The sequence below is a fragment of the Adiantum capillus-veneris genome, chromosome 9 (genome assembly GCF_014529385.1).
Source record: "Adiantum capillus-veneris isolate H3 chromosome 9, ASM1452938v2, whole genome shotgun sequence".
NCBI lineage: Eukaryota > Viridiplantae > Streptophyta > Polypodiopsida > Polypodiales > Pteridaceae > Adiantum > Adiantum capillus-veneris.
This window is the reverse complement of record NC_140939.1, coordinates 151,984,271-152,001,723: the sequence shown is the minus strand read 5'-3', so window position 1 is coordinate 152,001,723 and position 17,453 is coordinate 151,984,271. Positions and strand designations below refer to the sequence as shown.

At 43.7% G+C, this 17,453-nt stretch overlaps 1 protein-coding gene across 1 annotated transcript; it reads right to left on the bottom strand.

Annotated features, from left to right (window-relative positions):
• Positions 1 to 15,236: 15,236 nt before the first annotated feature.
• On the bottom strand, positions 15,237 to 17,130 carry LOC147451400 (uncharacterized). Its single transcript, XM_086520616.1, has 2 exons — positions 16,884 to 17,130; positions 15,237 to 15,397 (listed from the first exon to the last, which is right to left on the bottom strand). Exons 1-2 carry the CDS (start codon positions 17,128 to 17,130, stop codon positions 15,237 to 15,239), a joined length of 408 nt encoding a protein of 135 aa, XP_086376742.1.
• Between the last annotated feature and the right edge of the window lie 323 nt (positions 17,131 to 17,453).

The following is a 17,453-nucleotide window of genomic DNA, read 5'->3' as shown; positions in this document are numbered from 1 at the left end:
AATGCATCGACACCATGCTACCTTGGGCTGCTCTCAATGTTGGTGATTGACATCGTCGGTGGCTGCATCATCTTGACGTTTTCCCTCAACTAACCTTCCCGCTAATTCCAACTTCGCCGTGCACCATATGGCGCTTGCATTCCATCATGCATCCCTAGTGCCGAGAGCCAGGTTTGTAACAGTCAAGACCACCATTTGTAAGTATCATCGTCACCAATAAAAGGGTGCAATGTTGTCTTGATCTTTGGATTCCATTCTCTATTCTCCTTAGTTTTGTTTTCCCACATTCGTGGGATGTTTCGTCTCTTGTATATCACTCTGCTTGTGCTCCATCACGTGCGGCCTCTCCAATCAGCCAGTATGCTCCATTCTGACCTTGTAACATACCTCTCTCATACACACACTCCTGACTATTGACTAGGAATTTTTACATGTGGACATCTTCTGTATCACCATTTCATGTTGGTTACCTAGAGGGCATCTCACTTTTGCTACCCTAGGTCATGCATGTCTGCTTCCTAGCCGCACTTTTGCTACCCTAGGTCATGCATGTCTGCTTCCTAGCCGCACTTTTGCTACCCTAGGTCATGCATGTCTGCGTCCTAGCCGCACTTATGCTAGGTGGTGCCCTTTCTAGTTATAGGATTACTCCTACCTTGAGATGTTGCTTGGGAATGTTCAGGCTATGTGCGGTGTAGAGGCCACCCCATATGGCATATCATTTCCGGCTATCATTTTCTTGGCGCCCCCATCGAGAATCCTTTCATGAAACCCTCCAGTTTACAAGATTGAAACCCCTAAACTTTTGTGGATGGATGAATGGTTAGCAAGGTTCGCTAACTGGACGACTAAAGAAGAAGAGCTTCAAGCACAACTAGACAAACTCCGCATCTCCATCGAATCTCGAGTGCCAGGCGTAACGGTAATCGATTTGCAGTGGGAGAGTCAACCAACACGCCAAAATCAGTGGATATACATAGGCCGGGTGCCAAGAAGAAGAAGGAGAAATTCAAGACCATGTCTGCAACCTACAACCAACCCGCAACAACAAGATGGAGGGAGCTTTGCACAATAGAGAATCAACACTATTCTACTTCGTCAAGAATCGGGTAACTCAAGTCACCGAGGTAATTATCACAGTCAGTTTCCAAGTCGCACCTGATGCTGCAGCACAGATAACGGAAGCACATGCTCATGCTCTCACTAGAGAGACTAGGGATCTACTGAGCTTGTTTTAGGAAAGAACACCACCCTCTCCCACAAGCTTGGACAATGACTAAGCACCTCTAAGCTTCACATGAATCAATACAACTCAAGGCAGATCACACATTCCGATATGAGTACGCTCAATCAAGGTAATACTGGACTTGAAGGCTCACTACCAGCACGTCATCAACACCATACTGGGTGGGGAGCGCTTCTTTGAGGTTCTGACATCAGATCAGCCATTTGTCTTACCTTTGGTACAAGGCAATGTACCATTTGAGATTTTAATCTATGTTCTAGTGTAAAAAGGGTATACACGCCTCCATGTAAAGGGGAAAAAAAAACTTTTGATTGCAAGCTAAGCAGTGTGTCTTTCTAGCTCTCTCTCTCAGTAATTATGGCAAGTGTAGCATTTCCAACATTTAAAGGAAAGAAGGGGGAGGATTTGGTAACAAATTTCCTAGATGAATTTGAAGTAGCATGTGTAGTAAGCAACAAAGATACAGATGAATCCCGGGTTAGAATCTTTAAGCATCTCATGGAGCTAGAAGCTAGGTCATGGTACAACCCACTTCCACAAGCAACTAAGGATGACTGGGAATCCTTAAAAACTGCTTTTAAGAGGCGCTTTGGGGGAGGTACTACTTCAAAGAAGCTGTGGGACAAGTTGAGAGACTTGAAGTAGGAGGGTCTTTTAGAATATGCGACCTATGAGTCCAAGTTTGTGGATTTGTGGGAACGGTGGGTTGAGTCACTGGCAAGAGAGGAAGCTACACCTGATTTCCTAAAAAAGGACCGGTTCACGCATGGCTTATGGCCGCTTCTCAAGGAGAAGGTGAAGGGTAGATTCCCTGTTACGTACGAGTTAGCCGTTGAGATTGCTCGCCTTAAGGACAAGAAGCTGCGGATGAAAGCCAAAGAAACTGAGTCAACAGAAGTAGGAACATCACGTTGGCCAACAACCACGACAACCACCATTCCTCCACCACCACCGGCTCCTGGGGTAAGAAATGACCAACAAGATATGTTGGCCCATATTACTGACCAACTGCAGAATTTGTCTGTCCACTTGATACAGCAAGGAAGGAATCAAGAAAGAGATCAAGACCCGGGAAGAGTGCAACGACAAAACAGGGAGTATCACTGCTACAACTGCGGAGAAGATGGTCATGGTATGTACTACTATCCCAAACCGCGACAAAACTTTAATAGAGGAGGTAGGAGAAACCAACTTTCACCCCCTAGAGAGAGAACACCCCCACCTCGAGCACCAGCCCCACCAACACAAATTTTACGTCCACCCCAGGCACCACCACAAGCACCCATTCCACCTCTTCCACCGGCACCACCACCTGATCGCCCTGTAAACATCATAAGGCTAGAAGAGAAAGGAAAGGCCTTAGTAGTGGATCCACCCAGAGTAAAGGAGAGGGATAAGGGTAAGGAGAAGGTAACCTTTGTAGAACCATTTGAAGCCATGACTGTAAAAAGAGCTAGGAGGGAGAAAGCTACACAATTTGATGATGAGAGAAACATGAAAGGAGAGACTAGCAAGAGGCCATTGTTAAGTATGGAGCCTGATTTACCCCTTGTAATTTTCTGTGGTAAAAACGCACATTTGTTAGGTCCCCATTATGAGGAGAAGCCATCATGCGTGAAGAAAAATCACTCGCCGGAAATAAAAATCACTAGTCGAAAACCAAAATTTTCACGGTCAAAATTTAGGGCCGAGACTTTTTTTTTTCTTTGCCAAAATATTCCTTTTTGTCGGAATATTATGGCCGGACGGCGGCCGAAAAGTGGTCGGAAAACGACTGGTCAATTGGCCGGTTGGCCGGTAGTCAATGGCCGGTGGTCGATGGTCGGAAGTCAATGGCCGATGGCCGAATTCAAAAGCGGACTTGACTTCTTATACTAAAGCCATTGAGTGGCTGCTTTCCCGTGGACATAGCCTACAATGGGTGAACTACGTATATCGTGTGTAATCTCTCTCTCTCTACTCTATAATCTCTTGTGTGTGAAATCTATCTCTCTCCATTAAGTAATCTACTCAAATATCTATTTAGCTACGTCGTATTTCCTAACAGCCATCAAGGCCACGACGGAAATTAGGCATCACCGACTTCCAGTTAGGGGAAAGCTCTAGGCCCTATGATCTAACATTGGATGTGGCAGAGAAAGGACCAAAGATAACATGGCCACAACTGCTACATCTCACACCAAAGGTAAGGCGGAAATGGTCCAAAATGGTAAGTACAAGGCACTCCAAAGCAACGGTAGCCGGAGCAATTTCGGGTTGCAACATGGATGACATCCTTCCAATTGTCGACGTCAACATAAAAGGTAAGAGGGTTGGAAACACCTACATTGATGGAGGTGCACAAATTTGTGTGATGAGTGAAGCTATGATTCTTCAGCTGGGGCTCGAGGTTGACAGGCCTTCTCCATGCAAGGCAAAGTTGGCAAACAATGCAAAAGTAAAATGTGCAAGTGTGGTAAGTGCTGTGAAGATCAAAACTTTCAACACTGAGGTAGAAGTAGATGTTTTTGTAATGCCTACTAAGGGGGAGGGCTATCCATTAATCTTGGGAAGGCCATGGTTGATGGCCATGAAGGCAAAGCAGGACTGGGGCAATGGCCTTCTACGCATGACTGGTAAGAAAGGGGAGACAATCTACTACGACATGAAGACTGGCAAGCAGAAGAAAATGGACCTAGAGACATCAGCAGATGAAACCACTAGTGAGTCTTCCACTTCTGAGGAGGAGACCACACCCACCAATGAAAGCGACAGTTCCATGGATGTGATGGGTATCATCATGGAGGATCTACAAAGGGCAAACACCACTGGGAACCCGTCACCAGAAGGGCAAAGCAACGAAGAGGAAAGTAAATCACCTGGCCTAGGAGAAAGTTGGTTGAAGGGTATGTTGTCTATGGAATTAACAATTGAGGAGAATGATAAATTTTTGCAAATGTTGATGGGATTTCCTGACCTTTTCATTGACAACTATGAAAGAATCACATGTATTACAGTATTGGAAAACCATATTAAGCTGAAGGAAGGGGTAAAACCAGTTGTGCAAAAGCTACGACGGCTGGGGGTCATACAAGAAAAAGCACTCCTGGCCGAGGTAAGGAAGCTACTAGAAGCAGGGTTCATCTATCATGTAGAAAACTCAGAGTGGGTGTCACCCGTATTAGTGACGCCTAAAAAGAATGGTAAGTGGAGGGCCTGCATTGACTACAAACCACTAAATGCAGCTACAAAGAGAGACCACTTTCCTCTCCCTTTGTTGGATGAAATTCTGAATGAAGTGGCGGGTTATAAATGCTACACCCTATGTGATGGTTATTCTGGGTATTTTCAAATACTCATAGCCTTGGAAGATCAGCTAAAAACCACTTTCATTACTCCATGAGGCTATTTTGCATACAGAGTTATGTCATTTGGTCTCACAAATGCACCTGCCACATTCCAAAGATATGTCACATATGTCTTCCAACCGTTCTTTGGAACATCCATAAGAGTGTTTATTGATGATTTTTGTATATATAGCCCTGGCATTTCCCACTTAGAAAAGGTATTTGAGGGTTTGGCAAGGTTGCAAAGCCTAGGTGGTCAATTAAATGTGGACAAGTGCCACATTGGGGAAAGTAGAGTCCTTCTGTTAGGCCATGAAATTTCAGCAAAGGGTATCAACGCCGATCCAAGTAAGGTGTCCGCACTCATAGCCCTGCCTTCACCAAAAACTGCACGTCAACTCGTCTCTTTTTTACAAAGGTGAGGTACTTGAGTAGATTCATACATCTACTATCACAACTTGTTCTACCACTGCAACAGCTCACTCAAAGATCAACTTTCACTTGGGACGAGGAGAGCGAACATCACTACAACAAGGTAAAGGAGGTCTTGGCCACCCTACCAACTATCTCACCACCTAAGTGGGATGAAAAATTCTATGTCACCTCAAGCATGGGTGATGACTCCTTGGGGGCTGTGCTACTCCAAAAGGATACAACAACATCTTTCATGAGGCCAATTTACTTCTCCAGTCGAATGATGACAACAGTAGAGAAAGGTTTCACCCATGTGGAACACCTAGTCCTAGCTCTTAGATTTGCAACTACAAAGTTCATGTCATATTTGCTGCCTAGGCAATTTGTAATTTTAACCATGGATGAGATGTTTCCCTATGTTGTACAACACATGGATGTTTCTGCTAGGATTACTAAATGGCTAGTTCGTTTGCAAGAATTTGACTACACAGGACAGGTGGAAAGCACGACAAGGACTAGCTTGGGGGGACTCATGACCAACCAAAACTTTGAGAAGAAGGTAAATCAATCTAAAGGGGAAGGAATTCAATCATTTCCAGAGCCACCAATGGTAGAAAGAGCACACTCTCTCTACTTTGATGGAGCCTACAAGCGAGCATCTGACAAAGCAACTGCTGCAGGCATAGTGGTCTTTGATGACAAAGGTATCAAGGTATTTTCGCTTGGCCATTTGTTGGAATCACGTTCTAACAATGAAGCTGAGTATGTAGCACTAACCAAGGGTTTACAATGGTGCGTCTTGCAAGGGGTAAAGCACCTTAACGTATTTGGGGATGCTCTACTTTTGGTAAGGCAAGTAAATGGAGTGTGGACATGCAAGAATCCTAGCTTGAGGACTCACTTAAGCTGTGTAAAAACTTTGTTGGGTAAGTTTGAAGCAGTTCAACTACACCACATCCCAAGGGCTCAAAACCATGAAGCTGATGCCCTAACAAGCGAAAGACTGCATGAAGTGGTGGTTGGAGCTATAAAGCTAAAGCTCCCTCTATTTCAAGGCAGTGACGCCTTACCTGACATCATGCATTTTTTGGATACAGGGGAATGTCCACTTGATTTAACAAAAGGACAGAAGTAATGGCTTACCCGGAAGGCCACAAGGTATCGGCTTATCGATGACGGTTTGTATATAAGGGTAAGGACCAAATACTCAGGAAGGTCCCTCTCTCTAATGAAATTACGGGGGTAATTGCCAGTTGTCATGATGGTGTTTGTGGTGCTCACTTTGCCCTAGATATAACAAGTAGGAAAATCTTGCAGGCTGGTTTTGTATGGCCTAGCCTCAACCGTGATGTACACCACTGGTGGTAGGACATGTAAGTTGTGTCAAAAGGCCGGCACCAGGTCACTCATGCCTAAACCACAGACACCTATCCTTTCATATGGACCATTTGAAAAATGGGGTATAGATTCCATAGGAACATTGCCTAGGGCCAACCGAGGGAAGTTCTACATCATCATGGGAGTCGACTATATGACTAGATGGACGGAAGCTACAGCCACAACTAGGATCACAGCTATAGAGGTAGCTAAGTTTGTCTATGTGCACATATGCTGCAGGTTTGGCACACCATTAGAAATCATCTCTGATAGAGGGCCAGGTTTCAGAGCAGATTTAGTAGGAGAGTTAATGCAAAAACTTGGCATTACAAGGAGGCACTCATCACCATATTACCCTCAATGTAATGGCCTAGTTGAGAAAGTGAATGGAATGGTTTGTAAAATCATCACCAAGCAGGTTAACAATCATCCTGGAGACTGGGATAAGTATCTACTCCTAGCTTTGTGGGCCTACAGAACCTCATTCCGTACATCTTTGGGGTTCACCCCATATCATTTGGTATTTGGCAAGGAGGCAATCTTGCCTATTGAGGTGCAACTAGCAAGTCTCAAAGTGATGGCAAGCCAGCTTCAACGGCCGAACATGCATTTGAGAGATCACATCCTCGACTTGGAAAGACTACAGTTGTGGACAAAGAAGAGGCAATCAATTATTATGCGGCACAGGCAGAGCATAGACGGCTTAGTTTCAATCAACATCTTCGGCGCAAAGAATTAAAGAAAGACATGTTGGTGCTCCGCTACGACAATCGCTTCGACACACACAAAGATAAGAAGCTCCTACTCCAATGGGAGGGCCCTTTCATCATGAGGAAAAAGTATGCCAATGGGAGTTACCAGCTTATGGAAGCTGATGGCAAGCTTCATAAGACCAGAGTAAGTGGTTGGCGGCTTAATCCTTATTTTCTTCGATTTGATCAAACTCCACCTCTTGACATTGCTGAACCTCCGACGACAATGATCAAACAGGTGAGTTAGAGGCATGAATGCCCCTAACATTAAGGGGGAGGGCTAATGATACCAGGTTAATTGCACCGCCCTCTAACCCGGCTTGAGAGTCTAAAGTTCTCGATTTTCAAAGCCGAAACCACATGAATCAACCCATTCATGGACCCGGAGGTAAAGAAAACCACAAAAAAATAGCATTTTTTTGTATTATTACTGCAGCCACCAACCCCACACTCCCTCTCATTTTTTTAATTTCCTGTCTCACTCTTCCACCAAGCCCCGCATGGCGCATAAAATATCACACACTCTCTATCCCTATAGCGGGCCGCCGTGCTTTTACAAGTCTCTCTCTCTCTCTCTCTCTCTCTCTCTCTCTCTTCCACACACACTCTCTCTCTTACCCCTCCTCGCTTGTCTTTCTCCCTCTGACAGGACCGCCGTACCTCAACCACCCTCTCCTCTCGTCCACACTCTCTTGGCCTCACACACACCCCTCTCTCCCCTCCTATCTTACTTCCATCAGCGGACCACGTAGCATATACTCTCTCTCACTCTCCAACTCTCTCTCTCTCTCTCTCTCTCTCTCTCTGTGTGTGTAAACAACCCAAAGGCTAGCATAATAATTCACACACACTCTCTCTCTCTTATTACCCCACCCCATTGACCCTCAATAACTTCCCCCCCCCTTCCTCGCTCGTTGTTGGCCAAGAGCAGCCCGAAGGCCCCCCTCTCTCTCTCTCTTCCTCTCGCACGCTCTCTTGACCAGCCCAAAGGCACAACAAACAACGCTACTGTCTCTCTCCCTCACCCTCGAACGCCATCATCTCCCTCTCGTTCCCCTGTCGGACCAGCGCGAAGGTGCAGTAAAACAACTCTCTCTCTCTCTCTCTCTCTCATAACCTCCCACCCTACGCACCATATCCACACACACTACCCCTCCCATACCCCTCATCCCTTCCCTCGCTCTTGGTCAGATACAAAGCCACCTGCTCTCTCTCTCTCCCTCCTCGTACAAGCAGCCCGAAGCGTGCAGCCGGGTAATTCTTCTCTCTCTCTCTCTCTCTCTCTCTCTCTCTCTCTCTCTCTCTCTCTCTCTCTCTCTCTCTCTCTCTCTCTCTCTCGCTCTGACTCCATGGTCGGCCTCACAACAGACAAAGTGAAGGAAGTCGAAGAAAAAGTCACTCAAGCGCACACGATTGCATTTGCCAAAGTGGAAACTTGTGTGAAGACAGAACTGCGGGAACATCAACTTCAAGAAGAGAATGCCCTCAAGCTTCACATTGGAGGACTGCCCCAAGCATGGGACGAGTGCAAACAAGATTTCTGCAAATTAATCGACCTCCTCAACGAAACTCTTAAACTGGTCCATGTCGACTACGATGCGGTAGAATGTATCGTCAACAAATTCAACACCAAGCGCACACCTAGTGGACATGCCATTCTTGAGTTCAAAGACAAAGAGGAATGGCTCCGACTACTCCAGCAATCGCGTCTCCTTAGAGACACTGAATTTTGGATCGCCGAAGAACTCACCCCGACACAAATCAAGCACAAAGGCGAAGAGCTGAAAAAAGTGCGTGAAGCACGAGCCAAAGGCAAGTGGGCAGTATACCGCAGAGGGAAGGCCATCATCCAGGAGTTTCAAACTCCTAAACCGGCCGCTGCTCCTGCCCCACAGGACCCCCCTTAGACTTTGCTTTTTCTTTTGCTGGACCCTCAGTCCTTAACTGATATGTATCCATTGCCCTCACTTAGAAGAAGTGGTTGTAATGTTTGTTTTTGGTCCCATGGGTCATATCTGACATCCGTGGACGATAATTCAATCAATCAATCAATCTATCTATCTATCTCTTACCCATACACACACACACACCCACACACACACACATCACCTCTCCCCATTCCCTCACCATCTTCCCCCCCTCTCACTCACGTCGTCTCCTTCCGCCCCCCTCGTTCTCTATAAGAAGTTACACGTATTTTTTTAAATTTTGTTTTTATACATATAAATAAATAAATAAATATATCACTCTATCCCACGTTCCCACACTCACACACCCTTGATTGCTTACATAAACACTTTCACACACTCTAGACACACACACAACCCATGGTATATATATACGACACTCACACATTACCCATACACACAGTACACGCACGCATATACGCACACACACCAGAGAATAATAAAAAAAATCCAAAGGAATCAATGCCAACAACAAAAAGAAGACGGCCAACTCGCACGTCGCCAACACCAAAACAAGAAGTGGCGCCGAAGGCGTGCCCCGGCCGGCACCGAGAGGAAGCGACACGTAGCATCTTGGCTTCCCGCAACAAATACCAGTTCTAGCAACCTTAAACCTGACACCGACCACCCGAACCATCAACAAAACCCTTGTAAATACCCCGAACTCCACTCTTCCGAAATAACCTAGCCAGTGGCTAGTGGATTGTAAATAAAAACTCTCCCCCCCCACTCTTTCCTCTCTCTCTATCTCTACCTTCTCTCTCTCTCTTTCTCTCTTACTAGAGAGGCATCTAGACCTTCTACAACGACCAATGGATATTGGCAAGGACCATTGGGTAAGGACCACCCCTCAAGCCTATGTAAAAAGGCCTCTGCTGAGCACAAAGGAAGGCACAAGTGAAGGAGGAACACACTAGCTCCATGCACTCTACATTTTAAGCACCACTAAGCACATATTGCACCCCAAGCTAGAGAGCTCATGGCATCATGCATGGTTGCAAGCTTGGTCAGTTTAGCATTGGTAACATCACCACTAAGCACCACTAAGCACATAATGCACCCCAAGCTAGAGAGCTCATGGCCTCATGTTTGGTTGCAAGCTTGGTCATTTTAGCATTGGCAACATCACCATTTTCCCCATTATCCACCACACCATGGTTGAGTTACTAGTCACGACCACTCCATGCACATAAGGCAGTCACTACCCCCCCTGCAAGGCAACATGAGCACGCTAGGATTGAATGCATCGACACCATGCTACCTTGGGCCGCTCTCAATGTTGGTGATTGACGTCGTCGGTGGCTGCATCGTCTGATGTTTTCCCTCAACTAACCTTCCCGCTAATTCCAGCTGCACCATGCACCATATGGCGCTCGCATTCCATCATGCATCCCTAGTGCCGAGAGCCAGGTTTGTAACAGTCAAGACCACCATTTGTAAGTATGATCATCGCCAATAAAAGGGTGCAATGTTGTTTTGATCTTTGGAGTCCATTTTCTATTCTCCTTAGTTTTGTTTTCCCACATTCACGGGATGTTTCGTCTCTTGTATATCACTCTGCTTGTGCTCCATCACGTGCGGCCTCTCTAGTCAATCAATATGCTCCATTCTAACCTTGTCACATACCTCTCTCGTACACACACTCCTGACTGTTTACTAGGCATTTTTACATGTGGACATTTGTTGTATCACCATTTCATGTTGGTTACCTAAAGGGCATCTCACTTTTGTCATGCATGTCTGTGTCTTAGCCGCACTTATGCTAGGTGGTGCCTTCTCTAGTTATAGGATTACTCCTACCTTGAGATGATGCTTGGGAATGTTCCGGCTATTTGTGGTGTAAAGGCCACCCCATATGGCATGTCATTTCCGGCTATCAATGGTTGCTTTCCCTCGTCTCTTCCATATTCTTATCATACAGGAGGCATCACCCCTCCTGCCTCGTCATTGAAAGGGTAAATGAGTAGCTTGGCTATTGTTTCATCACATGATGTTCTCGGTTCTTCACTTCGGGTGTTCATTGCTAGGGCAAGGCTCCCTTTAAATAGCCTGTTGTTTCGACTTAAAGGTGAGTGTCGGCCATGATCTTGGAGGATGCTAGTGCTTTTGATTGGTTGGCTTGTGATTCGGACCTTTATTGTGGGTTTGGCTCGGTTATTCGTGGTTGTCTCGACAAACTGCAAGTTCAGGGTGATAAGGCTTTGCTTTGAGGCATTGCAAGTGCTCTTGTCCGGATCTCGTTTAGCTGCTGCCCCTAGTGGTGGATTTTGTTGGTCAATCTATCACGTCGGCTCTATTTGGAGATTCCCTATGTGCATGCAGTTTTCCGGTGGAAGAGGCACCGTCGTGGTGGCAACTAGAGATGTGGGTCCCATCTTCACGGCATGCTAGGCGGATTAGTTTTTTGTTTGTTGCGGATTGGCCTCCCGTGTTCTGGCTAGTTTGTTAAGGGTTATATATGGTCAAATGGTGGTTATTATCGGAGTTATTTATGTATTTGTTGGCTAGGCCTCCATGTAAAAGGTCATGATCTGGTTGTTGTTCTATCGTGCTACTGGGATGCCATGGCTCATTTTGAGTTGGGATTTTTATTTAATTCTTTTTGCTATTTAATATATATACTACTTACTATTGTGAGTATTCAAGAAAAAATTGAATAGAGTCTTTTTTAACCCTCTCTCTCTCTCTCTCTCTCTCTCTCTCTCCCCCCCCCCCCCCCCCCCCCCCCAAATGTAAAAGTGAACACACTTTTCTTTTCTACAGCTCTTGTGCTATAAAAAAATCCCTTAAAGCATCTCCATCGGTGTAGGGATAATTTTTTTACTATAAAATATGAGAGAGAGAGAGAGAGAGAGGAAGCTATATTGAGCGATTGCATCTGTTGTTAATGAAAATTTGTGATGATTAGCATTTTTTATTCCCACCCTATCTTTCACCAATAGTAGCCCACAACTAGCAAGGCCTCATTGTGTTACGCACCGTGTTATGCACATAACAACAATCTCGTCCTACCTCTCTAGTAAGGCCACACACCTTTAAGAGCTGGATAGAAACACTTCCCACCACCTACGCATCACAGGTTTTCCAAAAGCACGCTGAGAGAGAGAGAGAGAGAGAGAGAGAGAGAGAGAGAGAGAGAGAGAGAGAGAGAGATTTGCCTCTTTAAAATTTAAAAAATTGCTATAGCCCTTGCCCCCTGCAATGTTTGCACTTGAGAATGGTGGTGGCACTACTAGATGTGGATGTGGTGGTGGACACACAACTTTGCTGAGAAGGAGCATAGTCTTTTTTTTGGTGGAGGCTACATCACATGAATTTCCAAGTACCTCTTGCTTAGCATATCCATTCTTAAATTTAACTGCCATCTTTAGGAGTTTTAGGGCCAATATATGTAGTCTCTTAAGTGAAGAATTACATAAATGATGAGTGACTTACAGGAACTCTTCACTATGTGTGTTTTCATAAAGTGCCTCTCATTAACTGGCTCGGTTTTTCATCGCTTGAAAACGTTTGCTCGGAGTTGGGGACTCCTCGTCTACACTCGTCAAGCTCTTACTTCATTACTTTAACATCATTTCTCAAGGCTGCTATTTGTTTAAGATAAGATTTAAGTTCTTAGTTTATAATCTCAAACATCTTCTCAATGGTCCTTCGACTTCTCATCCATTTCTTCTTGTTGATAATACTTTTCCATTGACTTAATAGCTCTTTATTGTGTGCTGAGCTTTTAAAATAGCTTGTCCTTTTTCTATCTCTAACAGGGCCATTTTTTGTAGAACCTGAGCCATAACCTCATTGGCTAGTTCTCGCTCTTCTAGTGACTGTGCCCAAATAGCTTTTATTTTTTTGGTTAGTGTGCCATTCATGGCATAAGCATAATTAGAATAGAGTTAGCTTAAGTCTTGATATTGGGCACACAGTACAATAGAGTATAGTTGCAAAACAATAGACTTACTTTTATTCAACATAATGTGCCTCTATATAGGCATATACAAAGGGACAACTTGTGGCCACCTATGCACAAATACAAGTGGTTGTGCTTTACACAAGGATTCTAAGAGGTTCTTCACATGGGTTATTGACACATCACTTTTCTAGGTGGAAAAGGTTGTTCACACAAGAGATGCAACAAAAGCGTGTGCAGTGAGAGGAAGGTCTTACCCAGGTCATTGGGCAGTGTCTAGTCCTCGTGAACAGTTAATCTCAACTCATTTTACAAATTATTTGTGAATTCACTCTCCAATTTCATGGAGCACCCCTTCACAAATTTCTTGACACGCCTTGAAGTTCAAGAGGTATTGATTTTTTTTTGGGGATTAAAAAATTTTAGGGCTCTTATGTAGGGAAGATTGTTTAAAATTTTGCAATTTAACGTCTTGAATGCTCAATTTTTTTTTTCTTAAAAACCACCGTGGGAAGAGGGTTTAGACCCAAAGGGGCTTTGGAGCTTGGACACGAGAAGTATGTGGGATTCCATGTGAGAAAGAGAGATAAGCTTCTAGGAAATTAGGCCTTGGAGGCTTGTGGCTCAAGGGCTTGAAGCTCTTGAATGAGGCTTGTGGAAAAAAGGGATTGTAGGTCTTTGAGCAGTGCCATGGGAAACACCTCCTGTGAGGTGTGAATGAAAACCTCAAGGATAAACTTGAACTTCAAAGTGCTTTGTTGATTTACCAAAGCTGCGACTCCTGACAATGAGGTCATGAGCAAATGGCAAGATTTGAGGCGAGAGAAAATGTGGTGAGGGCTTCCTTCAATGACAAATTCCATCGGGTCTAGATTGGTTATGTGAGTAGCATGAAAGACGAAGCTCAGTGATTGACTCTCGAACACTAGGCGAGGACTGAGTTGGCATAGGGCCATATGCAGGTGACTCGGTGAGTGAAGGTAGAGCTGATGGAAGAGTTGAAAACAATAACCGAAAAAGGATTCACTATTGAGCAAAGGCAACTGACAACGAAGAAGTTTTGGGGCTAGTAGTAGTCTACATAGCAAAGAAGTTTTGGGGCTAGGAGTAGTCTAGACTCAAGCAAGCTGTAGGCATTCTAAGAGGAGCCAACAAGACTGATGAGTATGGTGTTGGCAACTTGGTAGAAGATTGGTAGATCTCATTGGGTAGTGCATTTAACATTATGTAGCCCATGATGATGCAAGCAATGATGGTGTTGGCGGGGCCGACTCTGGATGGGTTGTTAAGTGCTTGCCAAAAATAAGTTGGACAGAGGGAATGATGGGTCACAATGATGCTGAGACTCGCCCTTTAGTGACAGAAAAAAACCAACCTCTTATTAATTTTAGAGTGGTCTGCCACACACACACACATAAACTGTTGTAGCAAAAGATCTAGAGAGCATAAGAACACACTTTGCAAGTTGATTAATAATGCTAGAGCCTTCCAAATGCAAAGACTAGGGGCTCAATGGAAAGCCCTTGACCAATGCTTCTTCCACACACAATTAATGCAATGGTGTGATGTTTAAGTAGAAAATTATTAGGAGATAAGAAACATGCAAAATCACTTACATATGCAATCAAGAAATGCAAATACAATGAAATATGCACGCTAATTGTATCTAAAATGCAAAGCACAATCATCTCTTCACCTAATAACCAAAGGGTAGTGGAGCATGCTCATGCCAAAGTGGTGATTAGAGAGTGTGATTATTAGGGATGCTAATGCAATGGGAGTTAATTGGCCAAGGTGTAGAACCGTCGACTCTGATTTCAGTTGTTGGGTCATGGTGGATAGGTTAATGTGCCATTCATGGCATAAACATAATTAGAATAGAGTTATCTTAGGTCTTGATATTGGGCACACAATACAATAGAATGTAGTTGCAAAATGATAGACTGACTTTTATTCAACATAATGTGCCTCTATATAGGCATATACAAAGGGACATTCTTTTGACACATGGGCATAAAATGTGGCTGCCTATGAACAAACATAAGATGTGGCTGCCTATGTACACATACAAGATGTGGCTGCCTATGCATAGAAGTGGTTGTGCTTTCACTAGGATTTTAAGAGGTTTTTCACATGGGTTATTGACACATCACTTTTCTATGTGGAAGAGGTTGTTTATACAAGAGATGCAACAAAAGACCACATCCAAACAACATGAAACTCAAGCTCTGCCACTATAGTCTTAATTCCTTATAAAATTCCCAAGGGTTTTACACGTTGTTGATCAACTAGATGTAAAACTATGTTTGTGGGCTCTACATGTTTTAGTCCCAACTCTTCCATGGTTTGTTCAGTCATTGAGCTTACTGTAGCTCCACCATCAAGTTGCAATCTCATCACACTATGGCTTCCTATTTCCAAGAAAATGCTAGGGGCTTCTAAATCCATAAACATATCCACCACTTGAACTCCCTTCTCTTTAACTTGTTCCGTCATCTCTTAGAGTCTCTTCTCTTCCCTCTTCTATGCACAATTTTATGGTATAATTGCTTCTTACAAAGAGGATACATTTTTGCCAAAGTGGTCAAATCTAATGATATCTTGTATTCTTTCATGGATTCCCATAAATCAAAGGGTTCTTGTGTGCTCTTTCTTCAAATTACGGAGGTTTGTAATCTCTTTGGAGAAGGAGCTACACCTTTTGTAATCTTAGACTTCTCTTGTAGCTACAAACCAATCAACTGCTCGTCAATACAATGATCCTCTGATATTTCATCAAGTGATTCCACAAATTTATTTTCACTCTTCTTATTTGAAATTGAGGCTGTTAGCCTATTTACCATTTTCCATCTTTTGGGATCTAGTAACCACACCTACCATCAGAGGTTCCCTAGCAAAAGTAACTTTTTAAGCTTTTTGTTTATAAGGATATACACTTTGTGGTTGTTCAACTTCCACTGGGTTAGCAGAGGTACTAGGACCCTCATCGACCTTTTGCTTTCCCTTATCATCTTGTACTGGGAGGGATTATTTGTTTTGGACAAGAATTTTCATACTGACCCTCCTCACTACAGATTTGACATAAGGGAACATACTCTTGATTCTTACAAGGAGTTGGACAATATGGAGCTATATGTCCTTTCGGTTGAGAATTATAACAAATTATGGGGTTGGGTGGTCCCATACTTTGATTATTATAAGGCTAAACTTATTTTTCCTAAAAATAGGTCTATAAGGCAAATTTCTCCTCATTTGTCCTTGCATCCTTGGCATAGGTGGTATACCCTATGTAGGTAACCCTTGCCTTTGTTGTTGTAACTGGTGCTGATATGTTTTTGGTATGCCTCTTTGTATAAATGATTGTGGAGATGGGCCAATTTCATAGGTGGTATTGTTTCTATCCATGATATTCTAATTGGTCTACATAGCTCTTGCTTTGGCAACATTCATGAGCTTGTTTCACAAAGCAATTCTCCTCTATGTGGTTATTTTTCAAGCAATAGGTACAAAATAGTGCATACTCTTGATCGGGTACAACTTGTGATGCGGTTGCACATTTAGTCGCTAGATGACCGTAACCATTTCACTTTCCACACCAAATATTTGATCTCATGGAAGGTGCACTCGTAGATGATCCTACTACTTGTTGAGCTACAACAAAGACCTCTTTCATTTGAGGCCTTATAGCACTAAGAATTTCCTCTTTTAGATTTTCAACTATAATTGGCATCAATTGGACTACCCCATCTTATGTGAGAGCTAGTGTTGGGGGTGTGCTAGTTTGGAGCATGTATGCTGGAGCTGTCATATATGGATTTGGAGATAAATACGGAGTTTGATTTGTATTGGCCACAACTTGAGCTGGTGTAACCCCATAGGAAGGCACAATTTCCTAACCTCGTGTAACTGATATAGTAGGAGTCATTGCATTGGGACCACCACGATATAGCTCTCTTCTCCTTTGTTTACTTAATTGAACTTCCTCCCAATTTTGGGCCTCTTGTTTGGCAGCTGCTAAGTCTACTGGTCTTCTTAGACTCACATACTGCTGGGCATTTGGGTCTCTTAACCCATCTACAAGCCTGTGCTTTTGAGCGTCCTCATTGGGTGCTGCAACCCTCGTCTTTCGTACTATGGTCTCCATCCTTTGGATATAATGATCCATACTCTTATTAATCCCTTACTGAAGATAATCATATTGTTGAGAGAGTCTATCTTGGAAACCTTGATGGTAAAATTTCACAAGGAAATCCCTTGCAAGCTATGGATAAATGGCTCTGTCTGCTATGGGTAAATTCCCATGCTAGCTTGTAACTTCATTTTTGAAGGTTGCTATGAAAATATGCAATTTTTGGTCATTATCTATGATTTCATTTGCTACACACATCACTTCAAATTTTTGTAAGTGAGCATCAAGATCCTCATCCCATAGCCTTGCAAATTATGTAAAGTCTGCTAGTCATATTG

Bases quoted from the DNA above. Each gene is read 5' to 3' on its own strand.
- LOC147451400 (XM_086520616.1), bottom strand. From the start codon at position 17,130: ATGGAGACCATAGTACGAAAGACGAGGGTTGCAGCACCCAATGAGGAC. The intron at 15,398-16,883 runs GTTAGGAAATTG...TCTTGGAAATAG, and splicing joins TACTATATCAGTTACACGAG to GAAGCCATAGTGTGATGAGA.